The following is a 17,686-nucleotide window of genomic DNA, read 5'->3' on the forward strand; positions in this document are numbered from 1 at the left end:
TATAGTTAAATGATAATGTAATATTACTCTATATTCCTATATGACCATTAAAATCAAATTGATAATCTCAAATATTTTATCTTTATTTATATACTTAATTTTTTTAATTATTTATATTTTTCTACTTATATTGTTCGTCTTTAATTCTAAATTAAATTTCAATAATTTTTTAAATAATTTGTCAATAATTAAATATAATATTGTATCATGATATAAATTATTCGTCTTAAATATTAAATAAAATTTATGTGAATAAAATTATTTATTTATTATAAATTCTAATTATATAAAATAAACATTAATTAATTCATAACTTGCTTAAAAATAACTTAAAATTCTAATATATATATATATATATATATATTGTGAATTTTAATTATAGTATAACCTGTATATTCAAAATTATTTAGTTACTATCAATTATTTATTTATTATAAATTTGAATTATATAAAATAAATATCTATTTACACAAGCTATAAAAGGAAAAGTAGTGCAGGCGTGGATTTTTTTTTTTTTGGCCCCTGAAGGAGAGTATCACATTCATCTCATCCAACGGTTAAAAAGGGATGCTTGAGACAGAGCTGCGGGAGAGGATCCGCTTCCAGCTATCTATCCCTTCATATAGAAACGCAAAGTGTGCCACCACGACCATAATTACAGAACAGTAACCTTTGACATATGTCAACAACATCAACCTCCTTCTTTCATCGTATCATCATCTTCACCAACATGCAGATCTTAATAACAACAGCACGTCTTCATTTTCTTCTTCTTTTCTCATCACCCTTCATTCAAGGTATACATCAATTCACATATGATATGACATGTCAATGCGTGGATTCTTTATTTTTCATCTTCTCTACCCCAACACAAAATTCTGAGTTCTCATGCACCCTTTGCGTTTCTAACTTTTAGGTTTCCAGCCACTGCCAGCACCAACCTCTGGTGGTGATCATGATTTCCAAGTGGAGGAGTGTCGGTTCTTTGTTAGTGTCATTAACCAATTAGCGGGCTACCGTGGAAATGGTAAGCTCTTGATAAATTAACCCAAAAAACATTCATGCACACCACTTGTGAAAAATTATATTGTATTTATCAGTATGCTTAAATTAAACTCTTTATTTATGTTATTATATAATTAGTCTGTAACAAGAAAATAAGTCATGCATTGAGTTTTATACATTGTTATTTAATTTAACCTATAATAAATTTGTTAACTTTCGTTATAATTATCATAAAAGTCTTATTAGATGTTACACTCTTGGTTAAATTTTATAACTTTGTTTACAATATTTGTTTGATATTCTTGTTACTGTTTATTTTAAAATATAATATTATTCATTTCAATTATTTTGATTTACAGTTTAAACTAACTAGTAGTTTTAAACGGATGCTTACTGATGTTTTCCCTACCATTCACTGAAGATAATCAACTTTAGAAGTAAACTTATTCCACATACTAGTTTTCACTTTAAGAAAAGAATTCCAAACATGGTAAAATAAATTGACAGCTATTCATAATTTTCCTTTTCAAAAATTTGGCTGCTTCTTACACCGAACATAGTTGCGACAATGTTTATTTTCATTAGGGGAAACTTGAAGTTGATGGTACCCTCAAAACCTATTTTAGTTCTTCCTGCTTCAGATTCTAGCAATAATAAAATGCAACTACATTTTGGTGGTATAGTGAAAAGATTCTTAATTCTTATGTCTTCAGCGTCCAAAGAGAAAAGGCTCAAGATTGCATGGAGTCAATTAAGAAAGGAGAAGCAGATTTGGTGAACTTAGAAGCAGGGCTTGCTTATAATGCATTCATCAACCACTCATGAAAGCCATAGCCAATGTGATGTACTTTGACCATTCCAAAACCTATGAAGCTGTTGCAGTCGTAAACAGAAGGGCATGTGAGAAAAATGAAAAGATCAGCTTAATGGACTTCAAAAGCCACAAGTCATGCCATGGTGGTTACTCCACAGCAGCTGGATGGAACTACCCCATCAACTAGATCAAAAATTTAATCAACAACGAAGATCTGAATGACAGAGAAATTGCAACTAGTTTCTTCCCTGGTGTTTGTGCTCCATCAGAGGTTGAAGGTTTTGATATATGCAGTGCATGCAGCAAAGAGAATGAAACATGCCCTGAAAAGGGTTTGTACTCTGATCATTCGGGAGCTTTTAGGTGTCTTGTGGAGGAATTGGGAGACATTGCTTTTGTCAAGGGTGATACTGTGTTGCTCTATTCTATGGAGGGGCCTCATAGCCAACTATGGTCAACCAAGTCTGTTAGGGACTTCATGTGTGTACCTTGCCTTAATAATTTTTCACATAATAAATGCACAAAGTAAAAATGTGTTTCCTCAACTGAATTATTCAATTGATTAACTGCAGGTATCTTTGTCCTCAAGGGGGTTGCAGAGAAAATCAATGGCTATCCTGGAGATTGTTCGTAAGTTTTTAAAACTTAGGTAATGATTTGTATATAAATCCTTGTTTTCATCTTGTCATCTTAGTCTTAACTGCATGTTCAATAAGAGAAAATATGGATTCCTAGTAAACCTGCAAGATACACTCTCGTCAGTTTTTTCTTGATTCATAACCAGATTTGGAGCCGTTCCTGCAAATGTGAAAATGGCACATAACTCAATGCCCAACAAAAAGAGAGAGCATATTTTAGAAACATTGACGAATAGTAGTTTGCTGGATGCTCTTTATGCCCCAAACAACGTTCTCATTCACTTATTTAGTCCAAGGTAAAATAGGATATCTTGGCATGAGAAGTTCTTATTGTGGTCTATAACAGTTTTGAATATCACAGTATATGCCATTTGAGTTAAAAGTAAAATTCCAATATCTAATATCTGGATGAAAACAGTGCTAAGTACAATGGCACTAATAGAAATATGTCTCAAATTCAACTCTCTATTACAGTACCCAAGGACTAACCATGATTGAAAAAGTCACAAGGCTATATCTGAGGAAATCAGCTTCAATCTCACAGAGCATACTAAAATTGAATGCTCCAGAAACCAGAGTCGCCTCGTATGAAGCAGATAACAGTTCAGGTAAAGTTTAATTAAATTCCATCCTCTATTTAGAGTAATATATTTATGATTGAAGAAATCATAGTTTTATTGCTGCACTAACTTTATTCCCTCATACGCCTTAACAGATGAATCTTCTTCATCTTCATACATTTGCTGTTCGCAAGTAATGACTATGCTCACTCCTGATGTTACCGCTGATACTTGGAATCACTCCAAAATAGAAGAAACTTGGTATTATTCTATCAAGTTGCTGAAAGTACTATTTTGTTTGATGTGGGAAGTATTGGCTAAAAAACTAAACATGATGAGCTACTGATAAATAAATAAAAAAAGTCATGGTTTTGCATTTAGTTCCTTTCCTGTACTCGTAGGTTTCAATAATGAAAAGTAGTCTTGTTCACAGAATTCTGACCCTTGACATTGGTTTTAAGAAATTTACCAATTTTGGATGAAAAATGTTTCTTTTTCCCATTTAAGTTTATCACCTTGTTCATTGTCAACCCGCATGTACAGATATTTGAAAGACTGTTTTGGACATACCTCAGATAGCTTTTAAAAAAAAAGACTACATACCTCAGAATCAACAGCTTATCGATGAAGCTTTATACACAAGGTACATAAGAATTAATATATAAAAAGTATGAGTAGGGAGATTACCAGTGCTCCATGATCAAGGAAAGTGCTCAGGCCCCACGAACAAAATCATTCTGCCAAATAGATATATACAACAAGTTAATGTTTATGTCACATTTAAAAGCCTCATTTGTGGGCATGAACTAGTAAAGTAAAGGTTATGGAAGAAATTTGTAAATAAAATATAAATATACTCTACTTTTGATGATTATATATGGAAAATCATTTATAATCTCTATGATCACCAAATGTTTGATATTTTCTTTTTTTGAACAGTTAAAAATGTTTGATAGTTTCTTTGATCGAGATCTAAGATACTTTTATGATAGTTCTTTTTGCTGGCATGGCAAAGGCTAGTGGAAAATGATTGGTACACAGGCAAAGACAATTCAAGTCAATAAAAATGTCGGTTGAGTGACAATAATTATATCTAACATTATTTACGATGACCTATTTATAAGGATATTTTAGACTCTCAAAGCAACTTGGAGATTATGAATCTTATTCGATCAATTAGCATTTTATGACCCCAAAACTCTTGGAGAACATTGTGAAAGTCATTATCATGGATATGATGCCAATAGCATCTCAATCCAAGGGCAAGCTGCATAAGCGACTATTGTCATTACTTGTAGCTCTCTTAATTTGTATCCTCTTTGGGTATCTTGCTGTTGCTGGCTTCTATTTAGTCCTTTACTTACAGAAAAAATCAATGTTTACCTCAATTTGAAGAAGCGAATGAAGAGGAAGATAAAAAGAAGAAAAAATACAAAATGAAAATGAGACGGAAGAGAAAATAAATATATAATACACCACTTTCATTGAATTGCAAGTTTCAAACTTCTCCTTAGATCCTGCAACGTCTTATTACTGCTTTCACTTTTCTCCGCGCTTCTCTCAATTTGGTCCATCTCATCCATTGAAGTCTCAAAAACCCAAATATAGATTTTTTTTCCCCCATGCGCAATGCGTGTTAGCTAGTCAAAGTAGACCAAAAACCTAACTACATCATAAGCTTGAAAAATGGATTGAATTTCACGAAGATATAACGTGTTTAAAGTAAATCCCCTCCCTAATAATAATATATCATAATCTTAAACAAAATAAAAAGTAAGTCATAGAAGAAAATATCCTAAATTTTTGTAAAGTACAATCGAAATACTTTTAGACCATGATTCATAGTCGACTAAAAAAAACCTTGGTAGCAAGAATAAAAAGTGAAACATCACAATTTTTATTTTTTGGACACATGTCAGTATCACATTTAAACAAAGTAAGATTTGTGATATTGAAATAAAATCAAATAGTATTGTCGTAATTAAAGGAAGAAATAAATAAAAGTTTGATTGGTAAACCCAAATGCAATTGAAGTGTTTGTTGGTGTCAGTTATTTTGTGATTCATCTATCGTCTATCGTATCCCAACTTTACCCCACAACCACACATACACACACCACGACACTATTCTCTTCTCTTCTCTTCGCTCCTTCACTTCAACTTCAACGCCGCCTTTTGAGTCTCTTCCCGCCCATCATGGCGACGGTGCTAGCACCGCCACCGTCGCTCACCGTGCGCGCCTCCTCGTGCCGCCGGCATAGCAAGAAGAAGCAGCAGCAGAAGCGAGCATTGGGAGACTTCAGCCTCTTCGCACAAGTGGTTCGCAAGGACGTGGAATTCCTCAAGAGAGGAATCGATAACGGTGTTGCCTGGGCCAAGGAGACCTTCCGCATTCCCGAGGTTGCCAAGAAAATCGACGACGTTGTTTGGCTCCGCAATCTCGAAGACCCTACCTCTCCTCCTCTTCCTTCTCCTTCCTGGCCCCAACCTTGTTACCCAGGTTTCCCTCTACAACCCTAATTCCATCTCAATTTTTCTATATCAGAATTCCTATTTTGAATTATAGTAGTTTTAAGTGATCTAAGTGCTCTAAGATGCAGGGCTAACTGGAGTGGATTTGCTCATGTCTGATCTCAAGGCTTTTGAAGCTTATGCTTCTTACTTCTACTATTTCTCTAAGCTTTGGACCAGGCCGCTCCCTCAAGATTATGATCCTCAGCAAGTTGCTCAGTATTTTAGTGTTCGGCCCCATCTGGTCACCCTTCGTGTTCTTGAGGTACTTGTTTTGTTTCACTATTTCAATACAAACCTGCAGTCCGAAATTCTGTCTACCACTCTTCCATTTTCATTCGTTTCATTAACCATTAGGTTAAGTTGTAAATATTTACTTGAACTGTAATATGTCAAAATATTTGTTTTATCTAGTTTTCCTTTCGGATTGACTCACTACGGCCTAAGGTTTAGGAAGGATTCTAGGTCCAATTCTCTCATACAAGCAATAGCTGTTCTTGTTCCTTTATTTTCTTTGTTCCATCATAGGACAAGATACCCTTTATAATGACTTTGGCAATACTCCTCCCTTGAGCTAATCTTTTAGGTTTAGTTAGATGCAGTCCTTTCTCAATTCTAATTAATGACATTAGAGTCTATCCTTGCCTTGATGTTTGGCCACATGGACCTGTCCAATCCTACAAGTTTCATGGTCCAAATATCTAGTCCTGGGTGTGAACTTGGTGTGTTATAATCCTGCATTGGTTGGGTATATAGGCAAAGCTTCCCTTACAATGACTTTGACAATCCTTCCCCTATGAGCTAGCTTTTGGGGTTAAGTTGGACAATAGTAGTCAGTACACACACACACAAATCAATTTACTTTGATGTGGGTTACATCCATTCTTACATCATCAATAAGTTTATGTGAAATGTGATTTTTATCAATCTAATAATTGAATTATAATTATATTTTACTTAAATTATTTGTGTCAAATCTTGTAAAATTTGGACAACGATAAAAAGGTAGCCAACTAGTTCCTAATTTCATATATTTTAAAAGTATATATTATGTCAATTTTGATGTGCATGAATTAGGTATTGAATAATTTTGGATTAATCTAAAATTTTGCAGGTATATACTCCCTCCATCCCAAAATAAGTGTCGCATCTAGAAAATAATTTGTCTCAAAATAAGTGTTGTATTTGACTTTTCAATGTAATATTAATTGCTCTTTTCCACCAATACCCCTAATAAATGTCATTTTAGTTTTTGAATCTAATATTAATACTATTCTCTTTCATCTATTTAATAAGGTTAGTTTTGTAAAACTACTACTCTCTTTGATCTATTTATTAGCTTTTCTTGGTCTATGTAAACCAACCTAGGACGACACTTATTTTGGGACAAAAGGGAGTATGATAGAAACTTTTAATTCAATAGTGGTTTTTTGATATATCCAGTAGAAGATTATTTAATGGTGTAAAAGTGAGTGTAAGTGTTTAACTCACTTTGGTGTAAACTATTTCCTCCTACACATATACACATATTCTGATGGGTCTGAAATTGGTTTCAAGATGCATTCTTCACTCTTTTTTGAAGTGTATCTTTATTGAGTTATATTTCATTCTGGAAGGTACTTTTCTCCTTTGCCACTGCTATGATCAGTATTCGAACTTCAGGATTTAGCAAGTTTCTACGGCTAATTCCCGAAGAGGATGTGGATGATACATCATCTCAGTATAATTTTGGAATGGTGTTAAAGGAAACATTGCTTAATCTTGGCCCTACCTTTATAAAAGGTGAGGATTTGAATCTATTTGACATCTTAATATGATTGTTAAAATAAACTCTTATTCATCATTTAATTATCACACTTTAGATGACTTTTGTAATTCCTATTGCTTTAAAAAAAATTGTTGGGGCTTTCATTTCTCTCATGCAGTCACAAGATTATCAATATCCTTGTTACATTCATTTGATTGCTGATGCAGTTGGTCAGTCCCTTTCCACAAGGCCAGATATCATTGGTGTTGAGATGTCCAAGGTTAGATTGAAAACTGTCTTTATTGCCATTTATTTACCGTCAAACATTTCTTTCTCTTGATGAATTTTGAAAGATAGGGCAAATTATTGGTTATTGGCAGCAATACCGTCTTGTTTTTTATGATAATATGTGGTTCTATAATTTATAAAATTTATTTGTGACCACACTATTTTTTATTGAATATGTAATTTAGCAGCAACACTAATTTGCATAAAAGGTGTTTTTTTTTCTCTTCATCTCTGTTTGTTTAGATGAAACTTCTGACAAAATATATACCGTAACTGTAAGTTATAAAATTTCATCTGAACTCTTTGAATGACATTGTGCCTTTCTATCACGATTTTAATGCTACTAACATAATGATCGGATTGGCAATACGTGTATATATATATTCAGTTGTGTTCTTCTTGCAGGCATTGTCAGAATTGCATGATCAAATCCCTCCTTTTCCCAGGACTGTTGCTATGAAGATTATGGAGGAAGAATTTGGTTGTCCTCTGGAATCATTCTTTAGTTACATTTCTGAGGAACCTATAGCTGCTGCATCATTTGGTCAGGTACTTTTTGCTATGACAAGGGAGTCCATTTATAATTAATTATTATGCTGAGAGTTGGATGCTTTTATTTGGAACTTGGAAGCATTGATGTGATGATATGTCTTGCTCATTTTATGTTTCTGTATTTTCTAGGTTTACTTTGCCCGTACTACTGATGGTAATAATGTTGCTGTTAAAGTTCAGCGTCCTAATTTGCATCATGTGGTGGTTCGGGATATCTACATCCTTCGCCTTGGGGTTTGTATTTACTATTAATCTCTAGTAGTATTTTAATTTTTACGTGTATTACTCTACCCTGCATGAAATTCTAAAATGAGTGTTTAAATTATCCATTTCAGTTGGGGCTGCTGCAAAAGATTGCCAACAGAAAGAGTGACCCTCGCCTATATGCTGATGAACTAGGGAAAGGTTTTGTTGGTGAATTGGATTACACTTTAGAGGCTGCAAATGCTTCAAAGTTTCTGGTAATAAATAGATGACATATCAATTGGAGCTTTATTATTTTTACACTATACATATTGATGAATTCTAGAACTGCATAATTTAGAGCATTGATGAAATCTTTTATCAGGTTTTAACTTTTAATGTGAAGCTACCTTGAATTGGTTTCTGACAAAAATCACAAAACAGCAGTAAATGCTTTGCTCTTTGAATTGACATGTTATTGCTAAATGCAGGAAGTTCACTCTTCCTTTACTTTTATGAATGTGCCAAAAGTATTTCCACATTTAACTCGAAAGAGAGTTCTGACCATGGAGTGGATGGTTGGTGAAAGTCCAACAGATTTGCTCTCTGTGACTGCTGGAAACTCTGTTGGAAATGTCTCTGAATATTCAGAAAGGCAGAAATTAGATGCAAAAAGGTGTCTTCTTGATCTGGTATGTAAACAAAAATGCAATCATCCATTTAGGTAGTGGTAAAATTTCTTCATCAATCCTCCGTTTAGCTTATTTGACCATTGTGACTCAACTGAAATTTTCTCATCAAGAATGATTGATTCTACTAAAATCTTGCTTTGTTTGATGTCCGAGACTCTGAGTGTTTCACTATATTGAAATAGTCACATTCAATTAATTTTTCACTTCTTTTACATATTGATTAACTCAGGTCAGCAAAGGCATTGAATCAACATTGGTGCAACTTCTGGAAACAGGCTTATTACATGCTGATCCACATCCTGGTAACTTGCGTTACACTTCCTCAGGACAAATAGGGTATTTCTTTTTCCTTCCCTATTCATTCTGAATAAATTATGGTTTCCCTTCATCACAAAAATCTAAAAGAATTTTTTCACTTCTTTGTATGTGTGACAGGTTTCTGGATTTTGGTTTGCTCTGTCAAATGGAAAAAAGGCATCAGCTTGCTATGCTGGCTTCAATTATTCATATAGTAAATGGTGACTGGGCATCCCTTGTCCGTGCTCTGGTTGATATGGATGTTGTGAGGCCAGGGACAAATATCAGACTTGTTACCCTGGTATAGTACTTGTATCTCAGGATTTAATCATCTTGCCATTGAATATTTAAATCAAATAAGAACAGCATTCTCATATACCTGGGTTTTTGTTATTCTGAAACTTATGTTCACACTATGACTTTCTGAATGTATGTTAAATTTTCAGGAACTGGAACAAGCCTTGGGAGAAGTAGAATTTAAAGAAGGAATTCCTGATGTGAAGTTTAGCAGGGTGAGAGTCATCTTTAAGAAGAATAGTAATTGAATTATGTGTGTCAGATGACTGTGCAAACCACTGTCTGTGAGTGTCAAGGAATATGGAAATAATAAGATTCCTAGCCAGTTTTGGACCAACCTTAACTAAAATAGAGTGCATCATCCACTATCTGAAGCTAACTATAACTGAAAAGAAAATTACACTTCTAAAACTAAAATGACTATGAGCAATGTCCAAAGTATGTGCAGTATCAGAAATCAACCATGTATACTTAGTTTTCTATATTTACTATTATTTTTTGCTTTTGTAAACTTCTTGAGTTAACTGAATTTTTGATGAATTTTTCTGAAGGTTCTGGGAAAGATTTGGACTGTAGCACTCAAGCATCATTTCCGCATGCCACCATATTATACACTTGTCTTGCGATCCCTAGCTTCATTGGAAGGTAAACTTTCAATACCACATGTGGATTACTTCTTGGTTGCTCATTTATTGTCATACTAATAAATTCTGCTTCTATTCACTATGAATATTTATGCTATATTTCTCACCCACCCACATAAGAGCCTTTTGGACCTGAAGTGTGGATAATGCACAAGTTCACCTACCTTGTGCTAAAATTCAACTATTTATTAGAAGTATGGAATCAACAAGGATTGAACTCTAAACCAATTAGTCAGAGACTTCGATACCAATACCACGTCATGAACCAACATTTCCAAAAGTTTAAGTTGTAATGTAAAGATACATGAATGGTTCCATACTATATTTCTAATCATATTGAATTTCTAATATTTCCTTTACATTATCTTTTAACTCATATTTTAATTTGAAACAATTTCAGGTTTGGCTATTGCTGCAGATACAAATTTCAAGACTTTTGAAGCTGCATATCCTTATGTTGTTCGGAAACTTCTCACAGAGAACTCAGCTGCAACAAGGAATATATTGCATTCGGTATTATAAGACCTTGAACAATGAGTTTTGCGCCAATAGTATGAAGAGCTGTAACATAAAACATCTCATCATGTGTTTGTTGTTATTTGCTGATGTTACAGCATAGAGAATATATTCTGAGCATCTTTCTTTGAGAAAAAATGAGAAGAAATTTAATAATATGTTTTTATATATTAATCCTGTTCAAACTTTAGCCACACATTTTTTTAACATGTCTTGTCAAATCAATCATCATAGTTTTGCATATTTCATCTATGTGAACTACTAGACATGATCTCTATGGTACTGATGGCTGTTATGAACGTGTACTCCATACAGTTTCTTCTTAATATATCCTAGACATTATTCATTTTTTTCTCTCTAAACTCTGTTTTCTCCTGTTAAGGTGCTTCTAAACCAAAGGAAGGAGTTCCAGTGGCAAAGACTTTCCCTGTTCTTGAGGGTAGGGGCAACCAGGTATGTCACGGTGACATCCCAGGGAGTATGCTCTCTGGGAAGTAGCTCTGTTTTTTCTAATATATATTTTATATTTTTTTAATGCTTAGTTTCTGACCTAATATTTATCTTTTTTCTACGATCTATCTACTTTGTATTTTCAGTTTCATCTACAAACTATGTAGTAAACAGCAAGGCCTCTTTGATTGAAAAGATTAAAATGAAAAATGCCAATTGCTATCTAATTCAAATTAAACACACAGTGGCATGCACTTGAAGCTCTTTTTGTGGTGCCTCTTAGAAATTTACACCAGAGCTGGTAATTGCTATTAGTGGTGTTGCCCTAATGTTCTCCTACCCATTCCTTTAAGCCATTATATTATGCAAAATAACCATTCCAATTGGTTATTTTCTGTAAATATTTTTAACATGAGTTTCTTATTTGGAATTATCCCAAAATTTGGTCAAGTCTCCTAACCAAATTCTTTGACAGTCCTACACCATCAAAATACAGTGTTCTTAACCCTCTAGGTCCTGTACTGTTGATATTGCTACTCATCTCAAAGGAATCTTCACTAACTTGCAATCATGTTGAACTTCATTCTCAAACATACGCAAAGAATCAAATTTCTATTACACCTAAATACACAAAAAAATTTACAGTGCCATTTTTATACATATATTATTTTATCGTGAAAGCTCCCTTTTCTACAAATACTGACCTTCTACAGGTAAATCTGTAAACCTAGTGCCTAAAAACTGTCTACTTCACTTTTGTCATGCACTCAAACTGATCTTCGTGCAACAGACAATATGCCTTAGGCTGGCCTGTTTTAGTTAATACACTATTTACTTAATAAATTGTTGTTTTTTTACTGTTGTGGATGTAGTGTCTCATACTTTTGATATCTTGCCAGGAAAGCCTTGCGACTAGTAGCATCAAATAGTGAGACTTCCCTTGATCATTCAACAAGTAAGGCCACTGATACAATTGATATTGCATATTTGGTTTTGAGGCTTTTACCATCCAAAGATGGTGTTGCTATCAGAAGACTTCTCATGACTGCTGTGAGTTCCCATAAGCTGTCTATCTTGCTTCTTTTATGTACTTGAATATTCTGTCACCATTCCTATCTTATTTGTCTATATTGGTTGTTTGTTATGTTCTAGTGCTCCTCCATGCCTAGCAATAGATATCTGGTTAGTTTATTTGCTATACGTGGTTGTAAATGAAAAATTGCTGATTTTGTGGGAACGAGGTTACCAAATTCTCTTGTAGGCTGGCTTTGATTTTCTTTTTGTGTGTGTGTATATGGATTAAATTAGTTCCAGTTTATTGTCATTGCATTGTACACAGCTTACCAGGTTGCCCAAGCTTCTAGTGGGTTCATTGTCAATAACTTTTAATTGTATCAAATAAAATATTCATTATACTGAGTCTTGCATTATTAGTTGGAGTGTTTGATTACTGCACTGCAGTGTATTATTAGTGGGCAGGGAAAACTGAATATGCTTGTTTGAAGATTTTCTATAGTTATGTAATGTATGAAACTTACTTTCCATTGAATGTACAGGATGGAGCTTCATTAATCAAAGCAATGGTCTCGAAGGAGGGGGAGTTTTTCCGTGAACAACTCTGCAAGATCATAGTTGGCATACTGTACCAATGGATGATTAAATTATTTGGACAAGGAATTACAATTACTCAGTATTCCCGGATGGTATTGGCTAACGGACCTAGCAGCAAAGAATCAGGTCTATCCCCTAGATCATCTTTGCCTACATATGATTACAATTCCATCTTTAGAGATCGGCGACTTCGGGTGATATTCTCTAAGGTTCTAAAATCTGCAAGTAGGGATAAAATATTGATGCTGCGGTTCTCCTGGGCTTCCCTTAAAATAATTATTACAGCTTCAACTTTGGCTTGCCACCAGCTTGTCGTGTCTCTGTCTGAAGCTTACTTGAGCAAAATATTTGATGCTCCAAAGAGATACGCAGTCAGTGCATGAAATTATTCAGTTTTCTCAGCAGAAAGAGAGCATTCTTATCCAACAATTTTCAAAAAAAAAGAAAAAAAGAGGATGAGAAACAAAGGTTAATTTCTGCTAACAAAAGCAATTGTATTTGTAGCTTAAGTTGGGTATTTTAGATTTAGAGAAAATTTGGTGTCGGGCAGGTGAGATGTAGGCATAGGATTGCAATGTCTTTTAGTTACGGTTTATATATGGGGAAACTCGGTACGCTGTACTGATGCTGCTATCAATATCTAGATACCGTACATGTACAGTTTCATGTAAAGTGTTCAATTTTTTTATATAAGAATAAAAATGTCTTTTGGTTACTAATTTCTTTGTTTCTGTCGTCAGTACATATAGTTACTGACACTTTATAGTTATTTTTTTGTTATTTCCATTTGGTTGCTAATCAGTCTCCGGTCGAAAATTAAGAAACTTATTTTAGTTATTCCCTAAGTGAAGAATTGATGATAGTGCGAGAGGGGAGATGCATCGGATGTCATAAAATTTTATTAGCAACAATCCTCAAATTAAGATTAATCCTCAAATGTGATCAATCATGTTTTTATTATCCATGAGACTTGAATTCGAAATATTACTTAAGGGATCAAATTCAATATCATTCAGAATTAACAATTTGTTAATATTAGAATGATAGTTTGAATTGTTATCTTACTTTTTTTTTCATTATTGATATATTACATTTGGAGTCTAAAATAAAAACACATAAGAAGTGTTAGTTTTAAGTTATTAAGAAACTTATTTTATGAAAATATTTTGAGGAATAGTTGATTCCCAGGAATATGAAATAGACATATTTTTATTATTTCTTATTCTCATGCTAAGAGGATGTATCTTGGATTCTCATGGGAATAGTAATTATTCTCCACAATAAATACTTATTCTCACTTCTTTTTTCACATTTCTTATTTCAATTTTTTTTAATTAAATATATTTTATTTTATTTTCTAAAATTCCTAATGACAACTACATGTTTTTGGGAATGTCATTTGGACGCATAACATTCCTAGAAATACAATTTTCAAAAATAAAATTTTATAACGTGAAACAAGCATTGTTTAATAGAGTGAAAAGAAAATAAATTGAGAAAAAAAATTGAATTAAAATATAATATAAAAATGTGAGTCTCATCTCATTTTAATGTTTATTTTTCTTTTTTTTATTCTTTTTCCACTCAAATGAAGGGACTTAAGTGCATATATGTGGTTGAGTGGTTCTATTACCATTTCATATGTATAAATATTTTGTGGTAGAACTGTATGTTTGATGGCTGCATTGAATTCGCAAAAGAGTGACATGAAATGAAAGACGAAAGTGGTTGTCCTAAGTTGATGCGTCTTGATTTAGAAAGATGAAAGTAATAGAAAGGATCAATAGATTGATTGTTGAGAGGAAGTGAATTGACATGCTGCGTTGTACTATATTATTGTTTCCACTTCACTATCGAACAAGTAACAGTAATATTATGATGAGAATTTTACTTTTTTACAATTATTACGTGAAGAATATAGCAGCATATATAGTTGAAGTGGACTGAATGGAACCAACCAAATCTCGTCGTCTTCAAATTCTGGATCTGGTCTCCATGAGCACGCCACCGCTGTCGGTGTCGCTCTCGCAGGTATCTCTCTCTTTCTTTGTTTCTGTGTTTTGAGAAGATAATAGTAACTGAGATTGTCATGTTATGTTTGAATTTCACGAGTGACTGACAGTGTACGAGGTTGTTTGGCGCGTCTGGTTTCACGCGCCTCTGCAAGGGTCTCTCTCTGGTCCTCATTTCTCTTCACATTCTCCTTCACCTCTTCCCTTCCGCTATCACCTGCCTCGCCCTCATTCCCGCCAGGTATCGCAATTTCAACTTTCAACACTCACTGCTAAATTAAACGGTCATAGATCTGTTATTAGCCTTCCTTATATAATTTCAAACAAAACTACCAAAAGTAACATTTGTCGGAAAAAAAAAAAACATTATTTTCTTAATGCACTCCTATTAAGTACAACTCTATTTGACTTGAAACTGGTTTTCCTATTGGTTTTAATTTTGCAGGACTATTCCCTTTGCCTGGAACCTCATTACAGCTGGTTATGTTGAACAATCTGTCTATGGGGTATGTATGTATGTATGAATGCACTTACTCTTCCATCAAATTATGTTTTTTCATTGCTTTAACCAAAACTTCACAGTTAACATTCACTTTTATAGGTAGTGGTCAGCACAATTGGTCTTCTCTTCATTGGGAAGCTGCTTGAGCCAGTTTGGGGTCCCAGGGAATTTCTAAAGTTCATCTTTATAGTTAACTTTCTAACTTCTCTCTGCATTTTCATCACTGCTATTGCTTTGTACTGCATTACAGGGCAGGAGAGTTACCTGTGAGTATTTAATATCTACTTTCATATGATATGATGTTTTCTGTCGGTTGTTCATGTTGTTATCTGATTTTCTCTCTGTTTATTATATTTCCCTTTGGCACATTATTTTGTGCGTTTGTTTGTTTGAGTAAGCTTATCCAAAAACACTTCTAAGATAAGAAAACAAGAAGAAAAAAATAAAATGAGTTTTTCCATAAACTAAAATTAGCTTATTCATTAGTTAATTTGTATAAGTTTTCTCGTATGATTTCTCTAAATGATGAGAACATTGTTGGTTAAGTATGTATTAAGCTAAAGATCAAAATGATTGAACTAGAACAGTTTTTAGGGCCTTCGGGTCATGAACTTACTTTTATTATGTGTGCCATTTGCTTCTTGATCCAATTCTTCTGATCTTTATACCCTTGCTTTGCTCTTCTAGTTATATGCCACTCTCTGGATTTCATGGAGTTATATTTGGCTTCTTGGTTGGCATCAAGCAAATTGTACCAGATCAAGAGCTTCCTTTCCTCAAGATAAAAGTGAAGGTTTGATATTCTAACCTTGTTCCGTAACTTTTAATTCATTACTTTTCAGTGACAAGAGTTTATGCTGATCCTCTTAATATTGCAAACTTCCACTTCTGTTCAGTGGTTGCCATCTATTGCTCTATTGTGTTCTATTGCTACGAGCTTCTGGTCACTAGAGGCAACATCATATCTTCCAACTGTAATATATGGTACATATATGAGCTGGATTTACCTCAGATACTGGCAGAGGAAACCAGAAACAAAACTCAAGGGTGACCCAAGTGAGGATTTTGCATTCTCTACTTTTTTCCCTGAGTTTTTAAGGTAAGTTGTGGTTTTAGTTTGCCTGTAATATATTATGAAGAATTACTATCTCTTGTAATCTTTTTAAATAATTTTCATTATTTTTTATTTTTTTTGCTTCCTTGTAGACCGGTTATAGACCCTATTGCATCAATATTTCATCGAATGCTCTGTGGAAGATTAGATGCTTCTAATGATGCTCAAGGTTACACTGTAAGAGGTGAACCTTTGCCAGGTTCTGACCCCATTGAAGCATCTAGGAGACGGTAACTCCACATTACTGTGTTTTATCTTTATCTCACCTTCTTGTTTATATTAAAAATTGTTACAGTGAAGCAATTCATAACGAAACAATCGTATTAATAATAGTAGACAATAAAAGTTGTAGGTCTGGAACTACTTTTATGTTTGTTTGGGTGTGTGTGGTAAATGATTCAGCTAAAAGTAGAAAAAGTTGTTGGCAAATCTTATGGGTTTTTGCTTTGTTTTCCTTCTTCAATTTTGGGTTTTATTTCATGAACTAATAGCAATAACCACTGTCCTAGCATTGTTGAAACAATTACATTGTTTAATAAACAACTCACTACTGTAACTGCTTCTTTCTTGCAGAGAAAGAGGTGCTCGAGCACTGGAAGAGAGGTTGGCTACTGCACCTAGTGCAGGGGAGTTAGAAACAGATGCTACAGAAATTGTTTAATTCCTTAGCTTTTGTAAATTCAGATAAGTTCGGCCAATATGAAACTGTAATGAATAACATTTTCACAAGTGGTACAGTTTTTTTTTTAAGGGCCTCAACAAGTGGTACAGTAATGGGAAAAAAATTATTTTCTTTATTGAAAATGTTAATATGATAAATCATGTGATGGAAAAGAAAGAGAAATATAAAAAAATAGGTGAAAAAGAGATAAAAATAAAAATAAATTAATATGTGTTGAGTATTTTTCTTTAGACACCTACCTAACTATCATTTTCCCGGCCTGCAATGCCTTGGCATCTGATCTGACCCGAAATGGGATGTATTTTCACCTGGTCAGCAGCTTCCAGAAAGCCTTTAAAATTCAGTGAAGGACTTAAACAAGATTCTCCTGTTTAATTTAGTTTGTTGAAAAGTGTGCATAAATTATTATAAATTCTTTAATTTTGACTATTGAGTTTAATTTGTAAGGATAACAAAAAAAACCCTCCTTATTAAAGTTCTTTTATTAAGGTATATGACAAACAATATTCTTTTAATTCATATTATTAATTGTCATCTTAACATTAAAAAAAAATTAATGGTCACATTATAAA

The 17,686-nt window shown here is 33.5% G+C and overlaps 3 protein-coding genes across 4 annotated transcripts; all 3 read left to right on the forward strand.

Moving 5' to 3' along the window:
- The first annotated feature begins 1,602 nt into the window (after positions 1-1,602).
- Positions 1,603-3,454, forward strand: LOC114369539. The gene is made up of 5 exons (XM_028326767.1): positions 1,603-2,299; positions 2,392-2,468; positions 2,604-2,753; positions 2,932-3,065; positions 3,173-3,454. Exons 2-5 carry the CDS (start codon positions 2,428-2,430, stop codon positions 3,361-3,363), a joined length of 516 nt encoding a protein of 171 aa, XP_028182568.1. The 5' UTR covers positions 1,603-2,299; positions 2,392-2,427; the 3' UTR covers positions 3,364-3,454.
- Positions 3,455-5,053: 1,599 nt separating this feature from the next.
- LOC114371266 (uncharacterized protein slr1919-like) lies at positions 5,054-13,523 on the forward strand. 2 transcript variants are annotated; one of them, XM_028328738.1, is made up of 16 exons: positions 5,054-5,516; positions 5,617-5,792; positions 7,144-7,309; positions 7,502-7,554; positions 7,968-8,111; positions 8,244-8,348; positions 8,450-8,575; positions 8,789-8,989; positions 9,219-9,325; positions 9,425-9,587; positions 9,733-9,798; positions 10,135-10,228; positions 10,628-10,740; positions 11,126-11,196; positions 12,093-12,243; positions 12,750-13,506. In XM_028328738.1, the coding sequence occupies exons 1-16, from the start codon at positions 5,213-5,215 to the stop codon at positions 13,185-13,187; spliced, it is 2,478 nt and encodes an 825-aa protein (XP_028184539.1). In that variant the 5' UTR covers positions 5,054-5,212; the 3' UTR covers positions 13,188-13,506. The 2 variants fall into 2 exon arrangements, with proteins under 2 accessions (XP_028184539.1, XP_028184538.1); XM_028328737.1 differs by having other exon boundaries at positions 5,065-5,516; positions 5,611-5,792; positions 12,750-13,523.
- Positions 13,524-14,293: 770 nt separating this feature from the next.
- LOC114370420 (rhomboid-like protein 19) lies at positions 14,294-17,229 on the forward strand. The gene is made up of 8 exons (XM_028327767.1): positions 14,294-14,835; positions 14,927-15,057; positions 15,262-15,322; positions 15,418-15,584; positions 16,006-16,111; positions 16,215-16,417; positions 16,525-16,662; positions 17,006-17,229. Exons 1-8 carry the CDS (start codon positions 14,752-14,754, stop codon positions 17,091-17,093), a joined length of 978 nt encoding a protein of 325 aa, XP_028183568.1. The 5' UTR covers positions 14,294-14,751; the 3' UTR covers positions 17,094-17,229.
- The last annotated feature ends 457 nt before the right edge of the window (positions 17,230-17,686 follow it).

This window comes from Glycine soja, chromosome 10 (genome assembly GCF_004193775.1).
Source record: "Glycine soja cultivar W05 chromosome 10, ASM419377v2, whole genome shotgun sequence".
NCBI classification, from domain to species: domain Eukaryota; kingdom Viridiplantae; phylum Streptophyta; class Magnoliopsida; order Fabales; family Fabaceae; genus Glycine; species Glycine soja.